Raw genomic sequence first — 22,393 nt, 5'->3', positions numbered from 1 at the left:
AGAACCTTCTCACCAGCCCCGGATGCCTCATGGCTGACACAGCTGTCGGACACGTGCGTTGGAAAACAGCCTTTTCAGCAATCACTTCTGGCAGAACTGGATATCCACCTTCAGAAGAATGAAATTTGATTTGTAGCTTTCACCCTCCTCTGAAGTCAGTCCAGCTGGACAGTGGTCGTGAGCCAGGTAGATCTCCAAGTTTGAGGCCAGCCTGGTCTCCAAGGCAAGTTCCAGGGTAGGTAGGCTACGTAGAGAAACCCTGTCTCAGAACCCCTTCCCCCCGCCCCCCCCCTCCCAAAAGTTCAAAATGGATCAAAGAATTTAAAACATGAAAAACTGAAACTATCAGGGGAAAATACTTCAGGACATAGGTATAGGCAAGAACTTTTGGACTATAACCCAAGAAGCTCAGGAAATAGCTCAAAGAATTGACAAATGAGAATGCATGTCATTAAAAAGCTTATGCTCAGTAAAAGCAGAGAACAGAGAGAGTTTCTTGAGTAGGGGAAATCTTGGCCAGGTAGACTTCAGATTATAGGTTACTATCTGGAGTATATAAAGGGTTGTAAAAATCTGCTGCCACCCCATAAAAAAAAAAACAAAAACAAAAAACAAAAAAAACCTACCAGTCAGTCTGTGGGCCAAGGAAATGAGTAGAAAGTTCTCAAAAGAAGACAAACAAATAGCAATAAATATACTAAAATTATACATTATCCATAGCTGCTATGGGTACTTTAAAAACAGCTGAACATTAAGTTGAGCTCCAGGAACCCTGAAGAGAGGGAGAAGGGATTGTAGAAGCCATAGGGGTCAAGAATACCACAAGAAGACCCACAGAAACAACTAACCTGACTCATGGGAGCTCACAGAGACTGAACTGACAGCCGGGGAGTTTGCGTGGGACCAACCTAAGCCCTCTGCATATGTGACAGTTAGTTTGGTCTTCTCGTGGGGACAGGAGCTGTCTCTAATGCTTTGGCTGACTTTTGGGAACCTATCCCTCATACTAGGGTGCCTTGCCCAGCCTAAGGAGAGGTGCTTAGTCCTACAGCAACTTGATATGCCATGTTTTGTTGGTGTCTATGGGAGGCCGGCCCCTTTCTGAACAGAAATGGAGGAGGCGGCAGGGAGACAAGGAATGGGAGGGGAGGAGGAAGGGAAAACTGTGCTTCCAATGTAAAAGAAATTAATGAATTAAAAGCTTACTTAGTGCCATTCAGCAATGGGTAAGAGTGTATACTGGGCAACCGTTATGAAAATCAGTGTGGAAGTTTCTCAGATATACTACTGCTGAGCGTGGGCTGGAAGGACTCGTCCTGCCTGTCCGTCCCTGTGTAATTGCGTCTGTTTATAATAACAAGGAAATGGGTTTACTCCTGGTACGCATCAACAGACGAGTGAATAATGAGAATGCGGTACATATACACTGTGGAATTTTATTCCTCTGTGAGGAAAAATGAAATCTGCAGGAAAATGGGTAGAAATGGAAATGTATTAAATGGGGTAACCTAGGCTCAAAAAGATAAACGCTGCATTTACCCTCCTGTGGATCCTAGTGTCTAATTTGTGTATCTGTATGCTTGTGTAGGAGTAACTCTAGCTAGGAAGTGCTGTAGGAGAGGAGAAACACAAGACTTATGGGGGAAGGGAGGGGTAGGATAAGTAATGTGCTGTGAAAGTGGAGAGGAGTATTGCGTGTGGAAAGGTACGAGCAGAGTAGAACAGAGCTAACGGGAGCGATGAATAGGGCATCACCCAAACTGAGGTTTACGAAACCTGGGTCCTAAGTTTTTAAAATCGTCAAATTAAAAGAAGTTGCGTTGCCGGGCGTTGGTGGCGCACGCCTTTAATCCCAGCACTCGGAGGCAGGTGGATCTCTGTGAGTTCGAGGCCAGCCTGGACTACCAAGTGAGTTCCAGGACAGGCTCCAAAGCCACAAAGAAACCCTGTCTCGAAAAACCAAAAAAAAAAAAAAAAAGTTGCATTTAGGAATGTGAGCATGGGCATCTTTTGTTGACAGAGATGAAAAGATTTTCTGAGTTTTTTTTTTTTTAGGTGAATGCACTTATGTTTTGTAATATCAATTGTGAGTCATTATGAGTCTGTGGTTGAGTTTGGCTGTAATTTCTGATGACTAAAGTGTTAGCTGTGTGATAATATGGATGTAATGTGTGTCGTATCACTCACAATTTCCAGGTGTATACTACCTGTGAAGTTATCTGGAAAGAACGTGTCAGTGGAGTGTACGCTGCTTGAGCCTTTCCGTTTCAGAGTATTGGAAGTGTGGATGCCTCTCACATGAGACACACTGTATCTACTCTGCACACTCATTCCCTGATGAGACACACTGTATCTGCACACTCATCCCCTGATGAGTCACACTGTATCTGCTCTGCACACTCATTCCCTGATGAGACACTGTATCTGCTCTGCACACTCATTCCCTGATGAGACACACTGTATCTGCTCTGCACACTCATTCCCTGATGAGACACACTGTATCTGCTCTGCACACTCATCCCCTGATGAGACACACTGTATCTGCTCTGCACACTCATTCACTGATGACACACTGTATCTGCTCTGCACACTCATTCACTGATGAGACACACTGTATCTGCACACTCATCCCCTGATGAGTCACACTGTATCTGCTCTGCACACTCATTCACTGATGAGACACACTGTATCTGCTCTGCACACTCATTCACTGATGAGACACACTGTATCTGCACACTCATCCCCTGATGAGTCACACTGTATCTGCTCTGCACACTCATTCACTGATGAGACACACTGTATCTGCACACTCATTCACTGATGACACACTGTATCTGCTCTGCACACTTATCCCCTGATGAGATACTGTATCTGCTCTGCACACTCATCCACTGATGAGACACACTGTATCTGCTCTGCACACTCATTCCCTGATGAGACACACTGTATCTGCTCTGCACACTCATTCCCTGATGAGACACACTGTATCTGCTCTGCACACTCATTCCCTGATGAGACACACTGTATCTGCACACTCATCCCCTGATGAGACACTGTATCTGCTCTGCACACTCATTCACTGATGACACACTGTATCTGCTCTGCACACTCATTCCCTGATGAGACACACTGTATCTGCACACTCATCCCCTGATGAGTCACACTGTATCTGCTCTGCACACTCATTCCCTGATGAGACACACTGTATCTGCACACTCATCCCCTGATGAGTCACACTGTATCTGCTCTGCACACTCATTCACTGATGAGACACACTGTATCTGCTCTGCACACTCATTCCCTGATGAGACACACTGTATCTGCTCTGCACACTCATTCCCTGATGAGACACACTGTATCTGCACACTCATCCCCTGATGAGTCACACTGTATCTGCTCTGCACACTCATTCACTGATGAGACACACTGTATCTGCTCTGCACACTCATTCCCTGATGAGACACACTGTATCTGCACACTCATCCCCTGATGAGTCACACTGTATCTGCTCTGCACACTCATTCCCTGATGAGACACACTGTATCTGCACACTCATCCCCTGATGAGTCACACTGTATCTGCTCTGCACACTCATTCACTGATGAGACACACTGTATCTGCTCTGCACACTCATTCACTGATGAGACACACTGTATCTGCTCTGCACACTCATTCACTGATGAGTCACAGTGTATCTGCTCTGCACACTCATTCACTAATGAGACACACTGTATCTGCACACTCATTCACTGATGACACACTGTATCTGCTCTGCACACTCATCCCCTGATGAGACACACTGTATCTGCTCTGCACACTCATTCACTGCTCTTTCCTTACTGCCCTGTGACTTGTATTAAGTCAGTGATGGTTGTTATAATCGATGGGCATTTAGCTTGATTAAATATTATAATTTTTCCCTCAGGTCTTTCAGCTTCTTTCAAATGGTCTTGGTTGTATATGTATATCATTTGCATTTGTTATTTCTGTAAGGTATTTCAGATCCTTTTCTGAACAAAATATAATAGAATAATATTTGATAAATTACTTGAATTACTTTTAAAAGGAAAATGTATATTGAAGAGTTTAATTGCTAACTTGACTTTTTTCAGGAAATTAGGTAGTCCTAATGATTTCTTAGTGTTTGAAGATATTTTGAAGGTATATATGTGCATGCATATTTGTATAATTTTTATGCCTTGCCCTCTTAAAGCTCAGCGCTCACTCAAAAGTGACTTACAGCTCTTTGTCTACTCCCGACTAGGATGCGCAAAGAAAGATAACAAATGTCTCTGATGAAGTGTCCAGTGAGGAAGGTCCTGAGACGGGGTACGCACTGCGTTGTCACGGGGACAGAGCTGCTGAAAGCAGTCTTCGAAATAGAAAGCCTCACCATTACAAAAAGCACTATGCAAATGAGGTATACAGTTTGACCTTCCATAAATGCACAGATACCTGTTTTGTTACTTCAGTAATTGAGTTGCTATTGAAATATTTCCCACCATTATAAATATGTACTGTTTTACAATCCTTTATTTTTGAGACAGGGTTTCACTATGTAACTCTGTTGACTGTCCTGGAGCTTGTTACATAGACAAGGCTAGCTCCAATTCGGATTCACCTGCCTCTGCCTCTTGCGTACTGGGATTAAAGGCGTGTGCCACACCCAGCTCTGTCTTACACTCATGTTGGATAGTGTATGATCAGCAGCCGTCCATGCACACTCATTTTGTGTGAAGCCCCATGTACTTCTGTGGTTGCTTACTGTTGTTACTTGTTTCCTGGTCTGGGGGAGGGCTGCCCTTGTTGTTCTTGTGGAGTTCAGAGAACAACCCGGAAGAGTTGATTGTCTGACCCAGGTTGTCAAGGTACGGTCAGGCTTGCTGCCAAGTACCCTGACCAACTGAGGCAGTTTGCTAACCCTGTAGCAGTGTCGTCACAGTTCCCTAGAGTGAAGTGATTTCTTTCATGTTGCTGTTGTCAGTTACTAATTCTCCCATACTACAATATCCTGTAATTTTCCAGATTCCATTTTTTTCTGTTTTTAAAAAATTACTTATTGGTTTTCTCAAAGCTTCCTCAACTTTCTGACGTCCCTAGAGCTTAACACTATTTATATAGAAAATAATTTCATTTCATTTAATGTTTACTTTCTATGGACAAGAAATTGTAGTCAAATGTTTCTCTCCCGCACGCCTGTTCCCAGATGTCCTGCAGCCACTTCCCAAATAATTGACTCAGAGGCTTAATATTACTTGTAAATGCTCAGCAAATAAAAAAAAATGCTCTACAAATACTTCATGTTTATTACTAACTAGCGCTTACATTTTACGTTAATCCATATTCCTTATTTATGCTCTGCCACCTGGCGATCCTTTTTCTTAGTACATCATGCCCATCTTGTTCTCTGTGTCTCCTAAGACTCTGCCCTTTTCCTTCCCATCATCCTTAGTTTGATTGCCCACGTATACTGCCTGCCTGGCTACTGGCCAGTCAGCATTTTATTAAACCAGTTCGAGTAACAGTTCTTTACAGTGTTCAAGAGGACTATTCCACAGCAAGAAATTTCATTGCCTGGCTCCAAAGATCTACCCCTGTGTTATGTCTTAGCCAGTATTACCTTGTAGTCTTTTCAAATTATACAAATTTTTTTCTGGACAATTTTGAGGTAAACTTATGAAGAAAAACATCAAGTGTTATGCTTGGGCAGAACACGAGTAGTTCCAGGCTGCTGGGAGAGTTCCTTTCACACAGCCCTCTCTCAGTGTGCTGGAAGGGAGGTAGAGGACTCTCCTGCATAATCAGTCCCGACTCGGGCACGATTCTTGTTCCTGTGATCTTACTATTGGAATTCTTGAGGAGCAGAGCATTTTTCTCCTTAGATTTTAAAATAAACATTGCTTTAAAACATTTTAGCCTATTTATCATTGACAGTAAACATTGATTAAACTGAAATCTTAGATTTAAAAATAAGTGATGATTAAACAGTTGTGTTCAGCTCCTCCAAATTTGACCGTAGAAAATGACATGTCTTGAGAGAACAAACCTTTAGAACAGATCTCGGCCTGTGGATCATGACCCCTTGGGGTCGCACATCCGATATCCTGTACTCTGTACTTACAATGTTTTCCTGCCCTTTCCACGGTCCTATGACAGTACATTTGTTGTTTTAGGACAGGTAGAAATGTATGGTTCTGAAAAAATCCTTTGAGTTGGAAAGGATACACAAATTGTATTAATGTCAAAGAATATCTTGATTTCAGGATGCCCCTAAATCGGGTACTAGTTGCAGCTCTCGATGTTCAAGTTCCAGACAGGATTCTGAGAGCACAAGGCCAGAATCCGAAACAGAAGATGTCTTATGGGAAGACTTGTTACATTGTGCAGAATGCCATTCATCTTGTACCAGTGAGACAGATGTGGGGAATCCTCAGATTAACCCCTGTGTGAAAAAAGAATATAGAGACGACCCCTTTCACCAGGTTAGTTTACAGCGGTGGATCATGTGGGGCTATCGGACAAGCTCCTGTGAATGTGTATACAAATCTTACAGAGGTGACAGGAGGCTTACTGTCAATGGAATGACTACTCATAAGGTGCTTTTGTGGTCTGGCTTCCTTAGAATGTAGTGTCTCGGTATATTGTGCTTGTTTCTCATCTTTCACACAGACGTTCCTGAAATAACAGGTGGAGTTTTGTGGGTCAGTCTGTTTTAGACGCACTAATTGTTTTCTCCTGTTTAGGTCTGTGTACACCTTGGCCTAAATTCTGCCTTTAATATTATGACTCAATATCTGTCTTTCATGAGTATCAAATTTGTATTACTAAGCACCCATAGTCACATTATCCAATAGAAATTCACTCATGTAAGTTTACACTTTCCATTAGCCTCAATAAAAACAGTTTAAAAAAGTAAGATTCCAATATGCATTACTTTGTCATATATATTCAACGTATTGTTCCTTTACTACATAAGTAATGTGAAAATAGAGATGATGGTGTAGATGACGTTTTTCTATTAAACCTATTATTCCTTTACTACATAAGTAATGTGAAAATAGAGATGGTGTAGATAATGTTTTTCTATTAAACCTATTATTCTGAACCCTTAGTGTACATATCGTTTTGGATTAGTCACACCTAAGATGCTGAAAAGTACTGTTGAGTCGGGGACTGTGCTGAATCCTTTTAATGCCCGTCAGTGCCCCATCTTCCTTTATAAGCTTTCTCACTGTACTCAGAATCTTGGTAAATGGCATCTTAACCTGTCACTCACCAGTCCTTACCCTGGGCAGTGCAGTGCAGTGGTTACCCCGGCAAGCATGGGGACCCGATTTCAAGCCTCAGCACCTGTATTTAAAAAGACAGAAGCAGCAGGGTGTGGCTCCTGCCTGCTGGGCAAGCTGAAGGCAAGCAAGAGAGCCATTTTCTTAAAGTAAGATGGGTAGGACCTGAGGTTGACGTCTGACCTCTGTGTAGACAATTGTGTGTGCGCTCACTCCTGTATACAGCTCCCCATTCACTTACACAAGCCCTTACCCTTCTATATACTTACTTTCTCTCAGCCAGCTTCTTATCAAATGTTGTCAACAAAAACAAGTACATCCATAAAAACTAGAGACAGAAGGTGGTTTTGTTCATCTGATTAAGAGTGGTACCAAGAACCATTAGCTGCGACATAGTTTACAGTCTGGATGGCTTACCCAGTACTCTTTGTACAGTTCTGGTAAAATCTCCCCTTCCTGTATCCTTGCACTGTAGATAGCAAGCTCTGAGCCTAATTTTAGGATCTTAAAAGCAGGTACCTTGTGAAAGTGTCCATTATCCTGCTTTTACTTTTATTGTTCATTTGTCGGCCAGGTTTTGGTTGGATTTGCACTGGCTAAAGAATGAAATGTTAAAAATAGCAAAAATTGTTGGGTGTCTTGGCACACGTCTTTAAACCCCGCCTTTGGGAGGCAGTTGGGTATCCAGTTTTCAGAGCAACCAGAGCTACATAGTGAGACTCTGCCTTTAACACAGAGTAGAAGCCAGGGCTGTTAGACAATTCCTGTCTTGGAAAAACAAATAAAACCATTTGAAATGATAATAGATGGATTTTCCTTACAGATATAAATGTTTAGTTTAAATTGAGAGTAGGATAGAAAAATCTAGACATGGATTTGTGCTCTTATGGATCCTAATGTATGGCATAAATAGCATTAATACTCAGTGAGGAAAAGATAACCCCATAAGATCGTTGAAATTTATTGTACATAGTTGCTAAGTGTAAAGGGGAAAGTCTAAAACATCTAGAAGGAAAATAGAATAGTCATCTTCATTATTTCAGTTCACCAGCGTTTTCATAAACAAGATGTCCAAAGCATATGCAAACCAAAATTGGGTACTTATGAATGTCTTTGTTTAAGAAACTTTGACTTGCAAATTAAGTCATAATTATTAAAAGACAGTCCTCAGAAGATGTTTGTAACATCTTAGCTGTCAAAGTATTGCTGTGCAGAGAGAAAGAACTACTGTAGAGGACTAGTTAAAAAAACAAATGATCCTGGCATATGGCTTGAACACTAGCGCTTACTCCAGTGGCATAGGCAAGTGCCTCCCTGGGTTGGATACCAGCCTGGTCTACAAAGACAGTTGCAGGCCAGGCAGTCATCTGGTGAGATACTGTCTCAAAAACGGGAGACAGAGAGAGAAGGGGAGGGAGGAAAGAGAAAGGAGGAGGGGAGAGGGAGAGGACTCGATAGAAAAATCAAAGGATCTGAAGAGGTAGCTTATGGGGACAAGGGCATGAGTGGAGATTTGTAGTATATGGCCAGTTTGGTTAGTGGTCAGGCAAATGACATTTAGAGCAACTAGACACTACTTCATGCTGATCAGATTTCAACTCATTTAAGAGGCCAGGCAGCACTCAGAGGCAGAGGCAGTTGGATCTCTGTGAGTTTCAGGCTAGCCTGGTCTACAGAGCAAGCCTGGGCTACACAGAGGAGCCCTGGGCATGAGGGAGAGAAGCTAACAAGGCTGTGATGATTATCAGCCTAGCTGGATTCAGAGTCCCCTTGAAGACTGGGTGTGTTGGGGCAGACACTGATCTATCTGCGCAGGGAAGAGCCACCCTAAGCATAGCAGACTGGAAGTAAAGAACGAAGCCGTCTCGGTGTCGGCGTTTCCCCTCTCCTGCTTCCTCAGGACTCCACAGCCCAGCACCCTCCCAGAGTCACATCCTGCCTGCTGTGGCAGACTGCAACCTTGCTCCCTGAGGTGCTTTTTCTAGGCATTTTGCTGCAATGATGGGCAGCACGACAAACAGGAATAAAGCTCATAGAGCAGACCTTGTTACAAAGCAGTTTATAGCAGGGAAGTTAAATCTGACCACATAGCAGCATGAGTAAGTTGTGTGAGTATAAATTTTCAGTCATAAATTGAAGTATACATTTGGATGTTTTTTGTAGTGAAAGCAATTTGAAAAACTATGTAGTACCGTTTTTATAAAAATTTAAAGCATTCAAAACAGTGTATTTATGAATTAAAGCATTCACTTGGGATATTAAAAACATGCAAGGGAATAATAAGCATGAAATGTAGACTTGTGGAACTTGACGATTAACTAGAGAAGTATACAGAATAATTTCCGAGTTTACCTGGAATGTTTCACTTAGCAAATTGAGAAGAAAGGTAAATTAGATAAAGTCAACTCCCTGGGTAGCTGAAGGAAAGTTTTGCTTTAAGAATATACCCGTTGATAGCCGGGCGTTGGTGGCTCACGCCTTTAATCCCAGCACTCGGGAGGCAGAGGCAGGCGGATCTCTGTGAGTTCGAGGCCAGCCTGGTCTACAGAGCGAGTTCCAGGACAGCCTCCAAGACAATACAGAGAAACCCTGTCTCGAAAAAACCAAAAAAAAAAAAAAAAAAGGAATATACCCATTGGTTTTGACTCCAGGCCTGCTGCAAAGTGACGGGGGCAGCGGCCTTCGCAGAGCCAGTTAGAGTCTGTTGAGCGCTGTGAGACGCAGCATGGACGCGTGCAGACGTGCAGTGGCTGAGCAGGAGGCTAAGAGGGGAAGCGTGCGTCTAAGATATGAGGCATGGAGCACATGTTAAGAGGGGAAGCGTGCGTCTAAGATGCGAGACATGGAGCACATGCTAAGAGGGAAGCGTGCGTCTAAGATGTGAGACATGGAGCACATGCTAAGAGGGGAAGCGTGCGTCCAAGATGTGAGACGTGAAGCACATGTTAAGAGGGAAGCGTGCGTCTAAGATGTGAGACATGGAGCACATGCTAAGAGGGAAGCGTGCGTCTAAGATGTGAGACATGGAGCACATGCTAAGAGGGAAGCGTGCGTCTAAGATGTGAGACATGGAGCACATGTTAAGAGGGGAAGCGTGCGTCTGAGATGTGAGACATGGAGCACATGCTAAGAGGGAAGCGTGCGTCTAAGATGTGAGACATGGAGCACATGCTAAGAGGGAAGCGTGCATCTAAGATGTGAGACATGGAGCACATGCTAAGAGGGAAGCGTGCGTCTAAGATGTGAGACATGGAGCACATGTTAAGAGGGAAAGCGTGCGTCTGAGATGTGAGACATGGAGCACATTTGTACGCAAGAGGAAGCTAGTGGGAATAAAGAAAGGAGTTATGAAAGAAGGCAATGCCCAGTTGTTGGCAGGGTAAACACGAGCTCTGGGGTAGCAGAAAGGGGGGTGCATAGAATGGGCAAGGCAGTGAAAATCTTGGTGGCTTCTGTTTTCTGAGACCCAGGATGCTTGGGGCTGCTAAGGAGGAAAAAGAACCAAGAAGGGATGCCTGGAATAATGTTTCAGTAGAAATCTAGATGGCAGCTGGGCCAAGAAAGGGGAGTTATGTTTAAGGGAACACATGCTTTAAAGTTGAAGGCTTCAGAGACCTCCCTGGTCAGGTCAGAGAGGCAGCATTGACTGGTGTGGCCATGGGAATAGTGAGGGTCCCTGGATCGGAACAGTCCCTGAGACTACATGATGCTGTGTGTAAGGAGGCAGGCCCATGTCCACCTGGGCCACTGAGTCCGATCCGTGGGCTGGAGGGGGTGAGAAATGCCTGTGAGTCCATAAGCAGTCAGACAGCACCCAGGGCTGTGTGATTCTGCCGTGTCGTCTCACTGGGTGCAGAGTAATCTTTAGTAAACACTAGCTGTGAATGCCTGAAAGAAGACACATCAAAAATAGCATATAGAACTTTTCAAAGCTGTCAATAAAATTGTTTAATAATTTGGCCCTGTTTGATTCATCCTTTTGTTTTTCAATGAGATTTAAGAAAAACCTCTGCATGTCTAGGTGGTGTCTTATACTAATTAGCATTGATTTTGGATTAAGGCTTTTTTTTCTATACAATTTTATACTCTCAGACTTCTAGAAGGCTCATAATTTTCAGTCTTAGTAGTTGTCAGGCAATAGAAATTAGCTTCCTTTGTGAAAAAGCTACCATATTGTTTGCTTGTCTGGCTGTAGGCCTGGTTTGGTTTGCAAGATCATTTTCTGTTTACCATCAAAATGGAAATCTCCTTGGGAAGAACAGTGAGCATTTGGATGGGCATGTTCTTGTCAGAATATCACCAATACATAGTTTTATTTGTAAATAGCAACAAACATTTTCTAGAAGAAAATTTTCCTCTGCTATTACGGCTGGGTGTATAGTGAAATAAAAAGCCATATTCATTATTTTCCAGTAGGTATAACTAGATATTAATGACTATGTTCCCTTACTTGAAACACCAGTAAAGCAGTTGTCAGTGAATTTGTTTGAAATAAAACATAACATCTTTGCAATTAAAGGTTTTTATTTTGAATGAAGATAAAAGCAAAGCACTGGAGATCTGGAATGAAGATAAAAATAATAATTGAAAAGAATTTCAAACTTCATGTGTCCAACCTACACAGGCTACATATGACCCATGATGGCTCCACATGCTACTCAGCACAACTTTTGAGGCAACGCCAGGTTGCAGTGCCAGATGACGAAGTTATAAACTGCAATTACTTGCTCTTAGTTTCTCCTGAGCCCTATGGGATAGGATCTCATATGACGATGCTCTCTACATGCTGTATATGTTTTTCAGACAGAAACACATCTATAATGAGAGATACAGGGTTCTTTTGATTAACTCTGAATCGACCATTTCTAATGACCGTCCTCTCTCTTGCCTGTTGGCCGTAAGAAAATGAAGTCAAATGTTTGCGAAAGTAACTGGGGAGAAATACTTTGAGAGCAGCAAAGAAGCTGATTTCTTCTTCTGTCTCTAGACTGACCTCCATTGTACTAATGCAGTCTTAGTATAGTGAGCAGACGTGTGATTTCTGTTACACAGGGAGACTTGAGAAGAAACCTGCTATGACCTGGCTAGAATCTGTTGGCCTTCCAGACTTCCCGACTTCCTTCCCATCCTGTGCTGGTTAGCTGTCAGTCTGACAGGGTCTGGGGTCACCTTGGCACACCCATGAGAAATGACTTGCTCAGCCAGGCCTCTGGACGCTCCTGTGTTCAGCTTGTCACTCGAGTTTCTATGTATCTCATGCCCCAGAGCCCCTCCCTGCTTCAGAGTGCCAGGGACTGAACTCCACACACTAGCCAGCGCTCTACCTGTAAGCAACGTCTCTAGTCCTTTCCTGGAGGCTTTTGATGCTAGTGTATTTCAGAGAAGATATGATGCATATTTTGACAGCAAAATTATTTCTATTCCAAACTGGCACATATTGTTTGTCAGCAAGTTATGAAACACCGCTTTAAGTAAATTGACAGCAGTACTATTTCAGTGCTTGTTAGCCCTTCAAATGGTGAAATGTATAAAGACCATGAAAGTATTTAGAGAAGATAAAAATTTCCTCTTCGTTTTTATATATTACTGATTTTTTTAAGACTTCAGTTGAAGTTTACCGGTGCACCTTTTATCCCCCTTGTATGAAAAATTGTATTTCGAAATTATGAAAATATTTTGGAATATTACAGTGTCATCAATATATTGATGATATTCCTCTGGTTACAGTCAATGCCAAATATATCATTTATATAAAATGTGGGAAATATATCAACCCTTGAGAGAATGTGAGTTAGAGATACTATAATGTAAGCAGGTTATCCCTACCCAGCTTGTGTCTTAGGTTATTCTCTGCTGCTGTCAGAGAGTTCGTAGAATGTAAGCAGGTAATCCATACCGAGCTTGTGTCTTAGGTTATTCTCGCTGCTGTCAGAGAGTTCGTAGAATGTAAGCAGGTTATCCCTACCCAGCTTGTGTCTTAGGTTATTCTCTGCTGCTGTCAAAGAGTTCGTTGCTTGTGTTGCTACCTGCAGCCAAGCTGTCATCTTCTCTAATTTCACTGCTTTAATGCATATCCAAAGCAAACACCAAACTTAGACATTTGGTGCTTCATACTAAAGTCTTATTATTTTTGAAACATTGAGAGATACTGTATTTCAAAGAATACTTGTAATTACTTATATTTCTCCTTTGAATGTTTGCCTTATCTGAGAAAAATAAAAAGGCTTAATTAATCCTCTCCAGAAATAAATGCTGTTTTCAAATACTGCAAACGTAACTAGACCACTTGATAAAGTAAATGAGGGAGAATCTCTTCTAGCATGAGATTAAATCATGCAGCTTTCCAAACATCTCAGCTGTCGTACTTAGTAACGAATGATCATAAGGTGGACAGCAGTCGGCATGCCATTTGCCATTCATGTTCTTTAGCCTTAGGTAGACTGGTGACAACTTTTGCTAACATACTCTGCTGTGTATCTAAATGATAGGGTATTTGTTAAAGTTTTGCATTTTAACAACTGCAATTTTATGTCATCTGTTTAATGTATAATTTTAAATTGAGGTTTTAATGTAGCTAAATTTATGTGCATAGATATGGCTAATGTAAAGGTAAATGTGTTCCATTTATAAAATGTGACAATGCTTTCTACTGTCCTTTTTTGTAGAGTCATTTGCCCTGGCTTCATAGTTCTCACCCAGGATTAGAAAAAATCAGTGCTATCGTATGGGAAGGCAACGACTGTAAGAAAGCAGACATGTCTGTACTTGAAATCAGTGGAATGATCATGAACAGAGTGAGTTCTTCATTTGTGTTCTTCTAGGTAAAGGGTAAATGTAGTGGCTGTTAGTATATAAATTGATTACCCAAATATTAATAACCTCCTCACGACCCCTTTCTTCACTCTGGAAAATAGCCATCTTTCTTCCTTTTGGCCCCGCCTTAAACAGTGATTTGAAGGGGAGGTAGGGTGTGTGTGCGTGAGTCACAACTTAGTTGTGGGGGACAGAGGGCAGCTTTGTGGGGGCTGTCCTGTTCTTCCGTCGGTGCATGCGTTCTGAGGGATCAAACCGAGAGCACCGGGCTTATGCAGCAAGTGTCTGTCCCCACTGTGTCATCTCATGGTCCCACTCTGGCCTTTAACACTTCTGTTGCCTTGGAATAGATGCCACAGTGTAAACTTGTTTTCTCCCCTTCCAATGGTGTGTGTGTGTGTGTGTGTGTGTGTGTGTGTGTGTGTGTGTGTGTGTGTGTGTGTGTATCAGCATCTAAAACTCAAGGAATCTGTACTGTGCTTGCCTGCTTAGACATAAGGAATAATGCAGCCAGTGGTCAAACTCTCCAATGGTTGGAGTTTGGTACAAATACTAGGGATTCCGTTTCCATTGAATTATTTCCTTTATTGCTGCCATACATTATTTTAATAGGACTCTAGTCATTACTTTGAGTAGGGCAGGAATTCACATAACTGCATCTAGAGATTAGCAGCTTTAAGATCACTGTTGTCACTGTGAATAAAACCAGTTACCAGGGATCTTGGGGATTTAACCCTAGACGTGCTCTAATCTGTGAGCTGTGAGGTAACTCAGTCTGACTACTGAGTGTGGGAGATTAAAGACTCTGTAACAATTCACTTTACCAGTCTAGCATATTAAAAATCATATTTCTGCACTTAATATTTTTCACTTTTATATTTCCTTACCTTTTCTCCTCCTGTTTTAATTTCTTTTATCTCGTTTTCTGTCTTATTAGATGCTATTAAGGAGGCATTTATTTACATACGGAATTCAGAAGAAAAATACAAGTTAAAGATTTATTGAATAGTAATTTTTTTTAATTTTCTTTGGCTGGGGACTGGTTTGAGATGGGGTTTCTATATATTCCTGGCTGTCCTAGAACTCACTCTGTAGACCAGACTGGCCTCCAACTCACAGAGATCCTCCTGCCTCTGCCTCTCCAGTGCTGGAACTCAAGGCGTGCGCCACCACTGGCAACTTATTTTTGTTTGAATTACATGTATTGTTTGGGGGTCTGGCATGCATGTGTCACAGTATGCTTGTGACACTTTGAGAATCAGCTCTCTCCTCCATCGTGTGGGTCCTAGGGGATTGTACTCAGGTCATTAGGCTTGATGACAGATGTCTATCTGCTACACCGTCCCACTAGCTCCTTATTTTGTTTTCCTTGAGCAAATTGGGTTTAATTTACTATTGATCTCAACTTAACTTAAAATAATAAGATGCATAGATTTTTTCAATATCTAAGACTGATCTTCCTCTCATATCTACTTATGAATTAGAGATCTTATAGTTAATGTAGAATAGGCTTATTTCAAAATGTAGTAAATTAAAACATTTTAAATTGTATTATAAAAAGTAAAATTCCATTGAAATTTGTTTTACTTTAAATTTGATTTATGTGTACTTTCTTCTCCCCTCCGCCCCTACTTTCTAAGGTGAACAACCATGTGCCAGGTATAGGATATCAGATATTTGGAAATGCCATCTCCCTGATCCTGGGCTTAACTCCATTTGTTTTTCGACTGTCCCAAGCAACAGACTTGGAGCAACTCACAGCCCATTCTGCCTCAGAACTTTATGTGATTGCATTTGGTTCTAACGAAGATGTCATGGTTCTTTCTATGGTCCTGATAAGTTTTGTGGTTCGAGTATCTCTTGTATGGATCTTCTTTTTTCTGCTGTGTGTAGCAGAGAGAACATATAAACAAGTGAGTATGACATGAAGAATAGTAATTTACCCTTTCCATAGCACTCCCAAGCATTCCTTAAGTATTTTGCTACTATTTCATGAAACACTGGTGTAATTATTTTTATTTTGCTTTTATGTTAAGTCATAACAATTTATATTTTGTATAAATTATATTTTAAAAAATCAAAGGGAGGAGCAGCATGGAGAGTGACTAAAAGAGAAGGAGGTCTCACTGGTTAGAGTCCTCAAGATTGGTTTTTAAGTATAGTATGTTTTGTACAATAATTGTTTAAATTATGCAATATTTTATATAATAATCTTTATCTTGATGCTTTTTAGCGATTGCTCTTTGCAAAACTCTTTGGACATTTGACATCTGCAAGGAGAGCTCGGAAGTCTGAGGTTCCTCATTTCCGGTTGAAGAAAGTACAGAATATAAAAATGTGGCTATCTCTCCGTTCCTATCTTAAGGTAGAAAGCTATTGATAAATGCACTTTTAACATTCTGTCCTTCCCAGTAGTTCCAGTTTCTTGTCTGCAGGTATGGGGGTTAGTATAGTCAACAGTGTCTCACTCGAAGGCTGCATTGAGGATTTTGTTTCTCCCTAGAATGGTTATCACAAGCCAGCAGAGGGAGCCCACTACTTAACAACCAATCTGGAGGAATCTAACCAGTGAGACCTCCTTCTCTTTTAGTCAGTCTCCATGCTGCTCCTTCCTTTGATCTTTTGAAGAATCCTGCCATCTGTGGAAGGGAAGTGTGGAAACTAGACCACTAGGAGAGGAAAACACCTGAGTTAATGTTAAGGATGGCTTTTCCCTTGGGGACTCTGGTTTACAGTAAATAGCAGTGGTTTTAGTATGTATGGAGAGCCCAGGCATGCTCAGGCCACTCAAGCAAACAGTGTATGAGAGAGAGTAATGCTCTTCCAAAACTAAGAGTCCAACCACCTGCATCTATAAAGCTTTTTATTTTGAAGTAACAATGAAAACAGTAGAAAATATTATTTGCTCTTACATTTTTAAATTTCATTGTTCTGTTTATCACTTTGACTTGTTAAATTTAACTCAGTGTATATTAGGAAATGCTGCAAATTGACATTTTTCCCCTCACTATTACGTTTATGTTTTATGGAGGGTGAGTATGATTTTCTTGCTTGGTTTAGTGATAGCCCATTTAAAATCTCCCTGTATTCCCAACCCTATGTAAGCATTATGTTCTTTTATGTTTATTCAGAAAACATTTAATGTTAACCGTGTTCCATTTATTCTTAGTTAGATCTAGAATTAACCTTGCAACTTCTCTCTTGGTTTCTGACATTCAGTCTGTCTCTGGTCCCCATCCTTTCTGCTCCCAGAATACATCTTAAATCTGTCCACCTCCCTTTATTTCCATGCCTACCACCCTAATTGAAGCCATTAGTCGTCTACACTGGCCTATGAAAGCCAGTTTGCAATTGGTTCTTCAGGGTTAGGATTCCTTCTCTCATTGTCTTTGGCCTGCCATGAGAGATCTTTTAAAAACAGATTTGATCATACGGTTCTTACACCTTTCTAGAAGGCCTCTCTTACCTTAATGTGCTTTGACTGCTGTTTGTGATCAAGGCCTTGCTCTCCTGTCTCTTGGCTCACGGGAAACCATTTCCTCTCAGCCTTCTCATTTCTTCTGTAACTACACGGTGACCCTCCCTGCTCTATGGGTTTGTTTGTTTGTTTGCCTAGGAGAGTGCAAGATGCCGTCTTGTTCTTGTTGTGTAGATGCTGTAAGTGCCAATTTCTTAGGAACAACCCCACAAATCTGAATCAGTGTCCCTGACGTTGACCTCAGAGCACCCAGTATATACCTGTTCTCGTGGCTCGGTGTTTCTCTCCGCTGCTGGCCCTGTGTGGGAGGGGCTTTGGTGAGCTATGCTCCCTGCTGTATCCGGAGCACCTAGCACAGTGCTCAGTGTTGAGCATAAACCCAACAAGCAGTTGTTGAATAAATGGTTAGAGTGTTGAGCAAAAAGAGTTATACTAATGAATATGTGCTATGCAGACATAGCATTTACAGTATTATCAAATTATGAGACTATTAAATAAACACTTTACAATTCATCTGGCAAGTTGTGAGTTATGACCAACCTGTAACACCTTAACTGGAAGCGTGGAAATTGTTGTTTAGCACATATATTTAAAAGTGTTTTTCTTTTCTTTCCCTAGCGTCGAGGTCCTCAGAGATCAGTTGATGTCATTGTTTCCTCTGCTTTCTTACTGACAATCTCAGTTGTATTTATCTGTTGTGCTCAGGTGAGTTCACTTGTTACATGTAGAAATCAACCACCACTAGATAAATGCTCAGTTTCTAAACATAACTTTTAAGTTTCTCAATTACCACACTTCTAATAGTAAAGCAATAATGTCAACAAACCACTAGACAAAATTTTTAAAGATTTATTTTTATTTTATGTATATGAGTGTTTTGCCTGCATGTATGTATATAGGTACACTATATCTGTGCCTGATGCCCATGGATCAGAGGAGGGCTCCAAGTATCAGGGACAGGTAAGATTAAAGTAATGAGTGCTCGGTTTACACCCACGAGGGTGGCATGTGTTAAAAAGTTGAATGAGGGTAAACAAAAGTAAGAGCAGGCATAATTTGAAACATGACTGAGTATGAAGTGGTATCACTATTTAGAAATGAACAAATATGCACTATCTTAGAGAGTCGAAAGAGACTATCCATGAACTGTAGATTTAGCCCTACATATTAATACCTAACAGAAGCCTTGTGTATGTGGACAAGGAGACACAAGACTGTTGCATTGTTGATGATAAATTGACAACAGCATGAATGTTAATTGTTGGAGCAGTCTAAAATAATTATGGTTGATCCTTTTACTGTAATTTATAGGAGTTAAAATGAACTAATTCAAAGCTGAATGTTTCAACATGGACAAATCTTAGAAACAAGGTTCAGTAGAATCAAAACCAAACTAGAGCTAGCAAGATGGCGGAGTGGGCAAAGGTCCTTGTTTCTGAGCATGATGATGTGAGTTCAGGCCCCAGAACCTACATGGTAGACAGAGAGGACTGATTCCTGAGGCTTGTCCTGACCATCACACAGGCGTGCATTATGACATGTGCATGTGTCTCCCTTACTCCTTCTGGGAGGGAGGGAGGAAGGCAGGATGGGTGGCTGCATGGATAGATGATGGATGGATGAAGGATGGATGATGATGGATGGATGATGATGGAGGAGGAAGGATGGATGATGGTGGATGATGATGATGATGGATGAAGGATGGATGATGGTGGATGATGGATGCATGGATGGATGGATGGATGATGATGATGGATGGATGGATGCATGGATGGATGGATGGATGATGATGGATGCATGGATGGATGGATGGATGATGATGATGGATGGATGGATGGATGGATGGATGGATGGATGGATGGGTGGGTGGGTGGGTGGGTGGGTGGGTGGGAGGAAGACAGTAAATTGAGTATGATGCCGGATAATGATGATGCCGGATAATGTGGAAATACTGATGTAAAAGTCAAGATATAAGTAAAATAACAGTTTAAAGGTGAGTGTTGAAGGTTATGATATGCCACCATGATAGATTGATAGAACACTTACCTAGCCTGTAAAGCCCTGGGTGCCCAGTACTAGGAGAGGAGAAATATAACCACAGGATGAATAGGTTTTTTTCTTAATTACTAAAAGCCTGCATGGAGAGGCTGGAGAGATGCTCAGAGGTTAACAACACTGGCTCTCCTTCTAGAGGTCCTGAGTTCAATTCCCAGCACCCACATGGTGGCTCACAACCATCTGTAATGAGATCTGGTGCCCTCTTCTGGCCTGCAGGGATACATGCAGACAGAACACTGTATATATAATATATAAATCTTTATTTAAAAAAACCTGCATGGAAGAGAGAAGCAAAATTTACCTTGGGGTAGAGTCAAGTGTTAGTTCAGACATACCAATAGGGACAAAGAAAATATAAAAGTTTCAACTGAATTTGAATAATTTTTTAAATCTGAAGTAAATACTGTAAAATATTAAGATTAAAAAGTAGCAGAACCCATAGCTATTGGATATTACACACACTGTACTTCTGGTATATGTAAATACCTCATGATAAATATGTTCTAAAAACATAATGCCACATTTATGAGCATATAAAGTGGCGTTTTGTTCTGAAATGAAGTAAGCTGCTCACACTGCTGCTGCCACGGTTTTCTCCCACGCTTCCAGCTGCTCCACATGCACGAGATCTTCCTCGACTGTCACTACAACTGGGAGCTGGTGATCTGGTGCATCTCCTTGACACTGTTCCTCTTGCGGTTTGTGCTCCTCGGATCGGAAACAAGTAAAAAATACAGCAATACCTCAATACTACTTACAGAGCAGGTGAGTTGATTCTTTTATAAATAAATTTTTGTAGTCTACAATCCAGGTGTGTGTGTGAGAGAGAGAGAGAGAGAGGGAGGGAGAGAGGACAGACAGACAGACACACAGAGAGACAGAGACCAGACAGACAGACAGTCAGTCACGGATGGGGGGCAACTTGCAAAATTCAGTTCTTTTTATCGTGTTTGTTCCAGGGGTCCAACTCAGATCAGCCCATGTACATATTAATTTAAAACATTTTTTTGCTTATTTCCTAATTTTCAGGAGCATATTTTTTTAATTGAGGTCATTCATACTGTGACATTATGTTTAAATTTTGATAGTACACAGCCTTTCTTCAGTGTTTCTGCCTTGATTCTAATTTATAATCTGCTGTTTTTATGTTCCATTTTCATTTGGGAGGAAGTAGTATTTATAAAAATGATAGATTTAAATCATTAGTGGGCTATGGTGGCTTTGCATTGTAACAGAACCACATTAGAGTAAATCTAAATTTTTATTTAGCAGAAAGAAGAAAGTATAATAATTTTGATAGTTGATTTTATGAGTCTGGTAAATAGTTCTCTTGCTATTTCATAGGAATTGTAGAAAAGAAATCTTTGCTTTGTTTGAATATTTTAGTTAGAAAGAACCTGTATTTTAAATATACAATAGTTCAATAGGCTAAATTAGGTGGAAGGAGAGAGTTATCACTAAAGGTAACCATCTCTAAGGCCACTGGGTCCACTTCCTTGAATTTATTGGGAAGCTGATGGCTTCTCGGTTCACCTCCTCCTGTGTCTCCTGTCCAGTTCCCCCGTAGACCACTGTCCTGTGCTGGCTTACACACGGTTTGGGTTTGCCTGTTATGACTTGTATCCTTAACATTACCAACTGTCCGGTTCATAGCACCTGGAACTTGGTTCTTGTTGGGGTTGTGGCTGCCTGGGTAGAGTGGGAAGATGGATCAGGCGGGTAAGCACAGTGTAATCAGAGCCTTTTCAGGGGAGGGACCACTGCGCAGGTACCCAGAGCATCTACTAGAGAGTAAATGACGAAGATATGCAAATATCCAATTACTTTCATAATTCAGAAAATCATGAGCCAATTTGCTGAGTTTATTCTGTTGCTATTTATTTTCTTAAGTTGATCTGGCCCTGAGAATACAATGTCTACCTTTTTAAGAGTTTTCTTATTATAAAGTTAGTTTATTATAAGATTTGGAATGTATAATAATGTATAAATATTAAAATTATTTGTAATGTTAATACCCAGAGATCCACTGTTAGTGTTGTGGTGACTGTCAGACCTGTTTAAGAATGCATTTGTGGGCGGGGTCTAACTCATTGGTACAATGATTCTGTAGTATGCATGAGATCCTGGGTTCAGTCCTCAGCACTGCGAAAGAAAAGCATATATGTCACAGTTTTAAATGACTTTGCCTACGGGGCTCTTTTATATAAAGATAAACCTCTACTTGAAAATGGAGAAGAAACCTAACAAAAAGGAGGAGCTGACACTTGTGAATAATGTTTTAAAGCTGGCTACAAAGCTGTTGAAGGTAAGAACAGAGTTGAAATGGATGAGGAATGTGCCGTTCTGACATTGTGTCTTAGTCTCTGTGGATCCTGCCTTGTATGTAGTTGACACCGTTACCTAAGTCGCTTCCAAGTCACATGAGGACACATTTTTGCAGCATTGTTTTGTTTTTCCATGCTCAAGTAATCCAAATAATTTCTTTGAAAAGTATGTTAAGGCATACTGCTGCTTTTTGCTGTGTATGTATATGTGTTTAATCAATTTCATCTAGAATACTAGGAAACATTTCACAAAAGATTAAAAGTTAACTCAGAAGTTGCTCATTTTGTATTTCATAGAGATTTCATAGAGCAGTCTCCTCTTGACCCACATTAGCTTAAAAAACAATGATATAGTCATTGTTATATATATACATATTGTCAGTAATTATTTAATTTGAAAATAAGTTTGAGTCATCAAAGACTGTAATAGTGTG

At 41.1% G+C, this 22,393-nt stretch overlaps 1 protein-coding gene across 7 annotated transcripts in view; it reads left to right on the top strand.

Moving 5' to 3' along the window:
* The window catches only part of Phtf2 (putative homeodomain transcription factor 2), a 114,769-nt gene that overhangs the window by 87,926 nt on the left and 4,450 nt on the right, over positions 1-22,393 (top strand). For 5 of the 7 annotated variants that reach the window (XM_040735128.1, XM_040735127.1, XM_021233443.2 and 2 more), the window contains 8 exons: positions 4,265-4,420; positions 6,264-6,482; positions 13,952-14,080; positions 15,740-16,012; positions 16,333-16,464; positions 18,196-18,282; positions 20,245-20,400; positions 21,845-21,940. In XM_040735128.1, coding sequence (XP_040591062.1) covers positions 4,265-4,420; positions 6,264-6,482; positions 13,952-14,080; positions 15,740-16,012; positions 16,333-16,464; positions 18,196-18,282; positions 20,245-20,400; positions 21,845-21,940 — 1,248 coding nt within the window. Of the gene's footprint in view, positions 1-4,264; positions 4,421-6,263; positions 6,483-13,951; positions 14,081-15,739; positions 16,013-16,332; positions 16,465-18,195; positions 18,283-20,244; positions 20,401-21,844; positions 21,941-22,393 lie in introns of those variants that run through there. The other 2 variants (XM_040735129.1, XM_040735130.1) reach the window with 2 other exon arrangements.

The sequence above is a fragment of the Mesocricetus auratus genome, unplaced genomic scaffold, assembly GCF_017639785.1.
Source record: "Mesocricetus auratus isolate SY011 unplaced genomic scaffold, BCM_Maur_2.0 Super-Scaffold_100043, whole genome shotgun sequence".
Taxonomy (NCBI): domain Eukaryota; kingdom Metazoa; phylum Chordata; class Mammalia; order Rodentia; family Cricetidae; genus Mesocricetus; species Mesocricetus auratus.
Note: the sequence above shows the minus strand (reverse complement) of the source record. Positions and strands in the feature narration are given on the sequence as shown.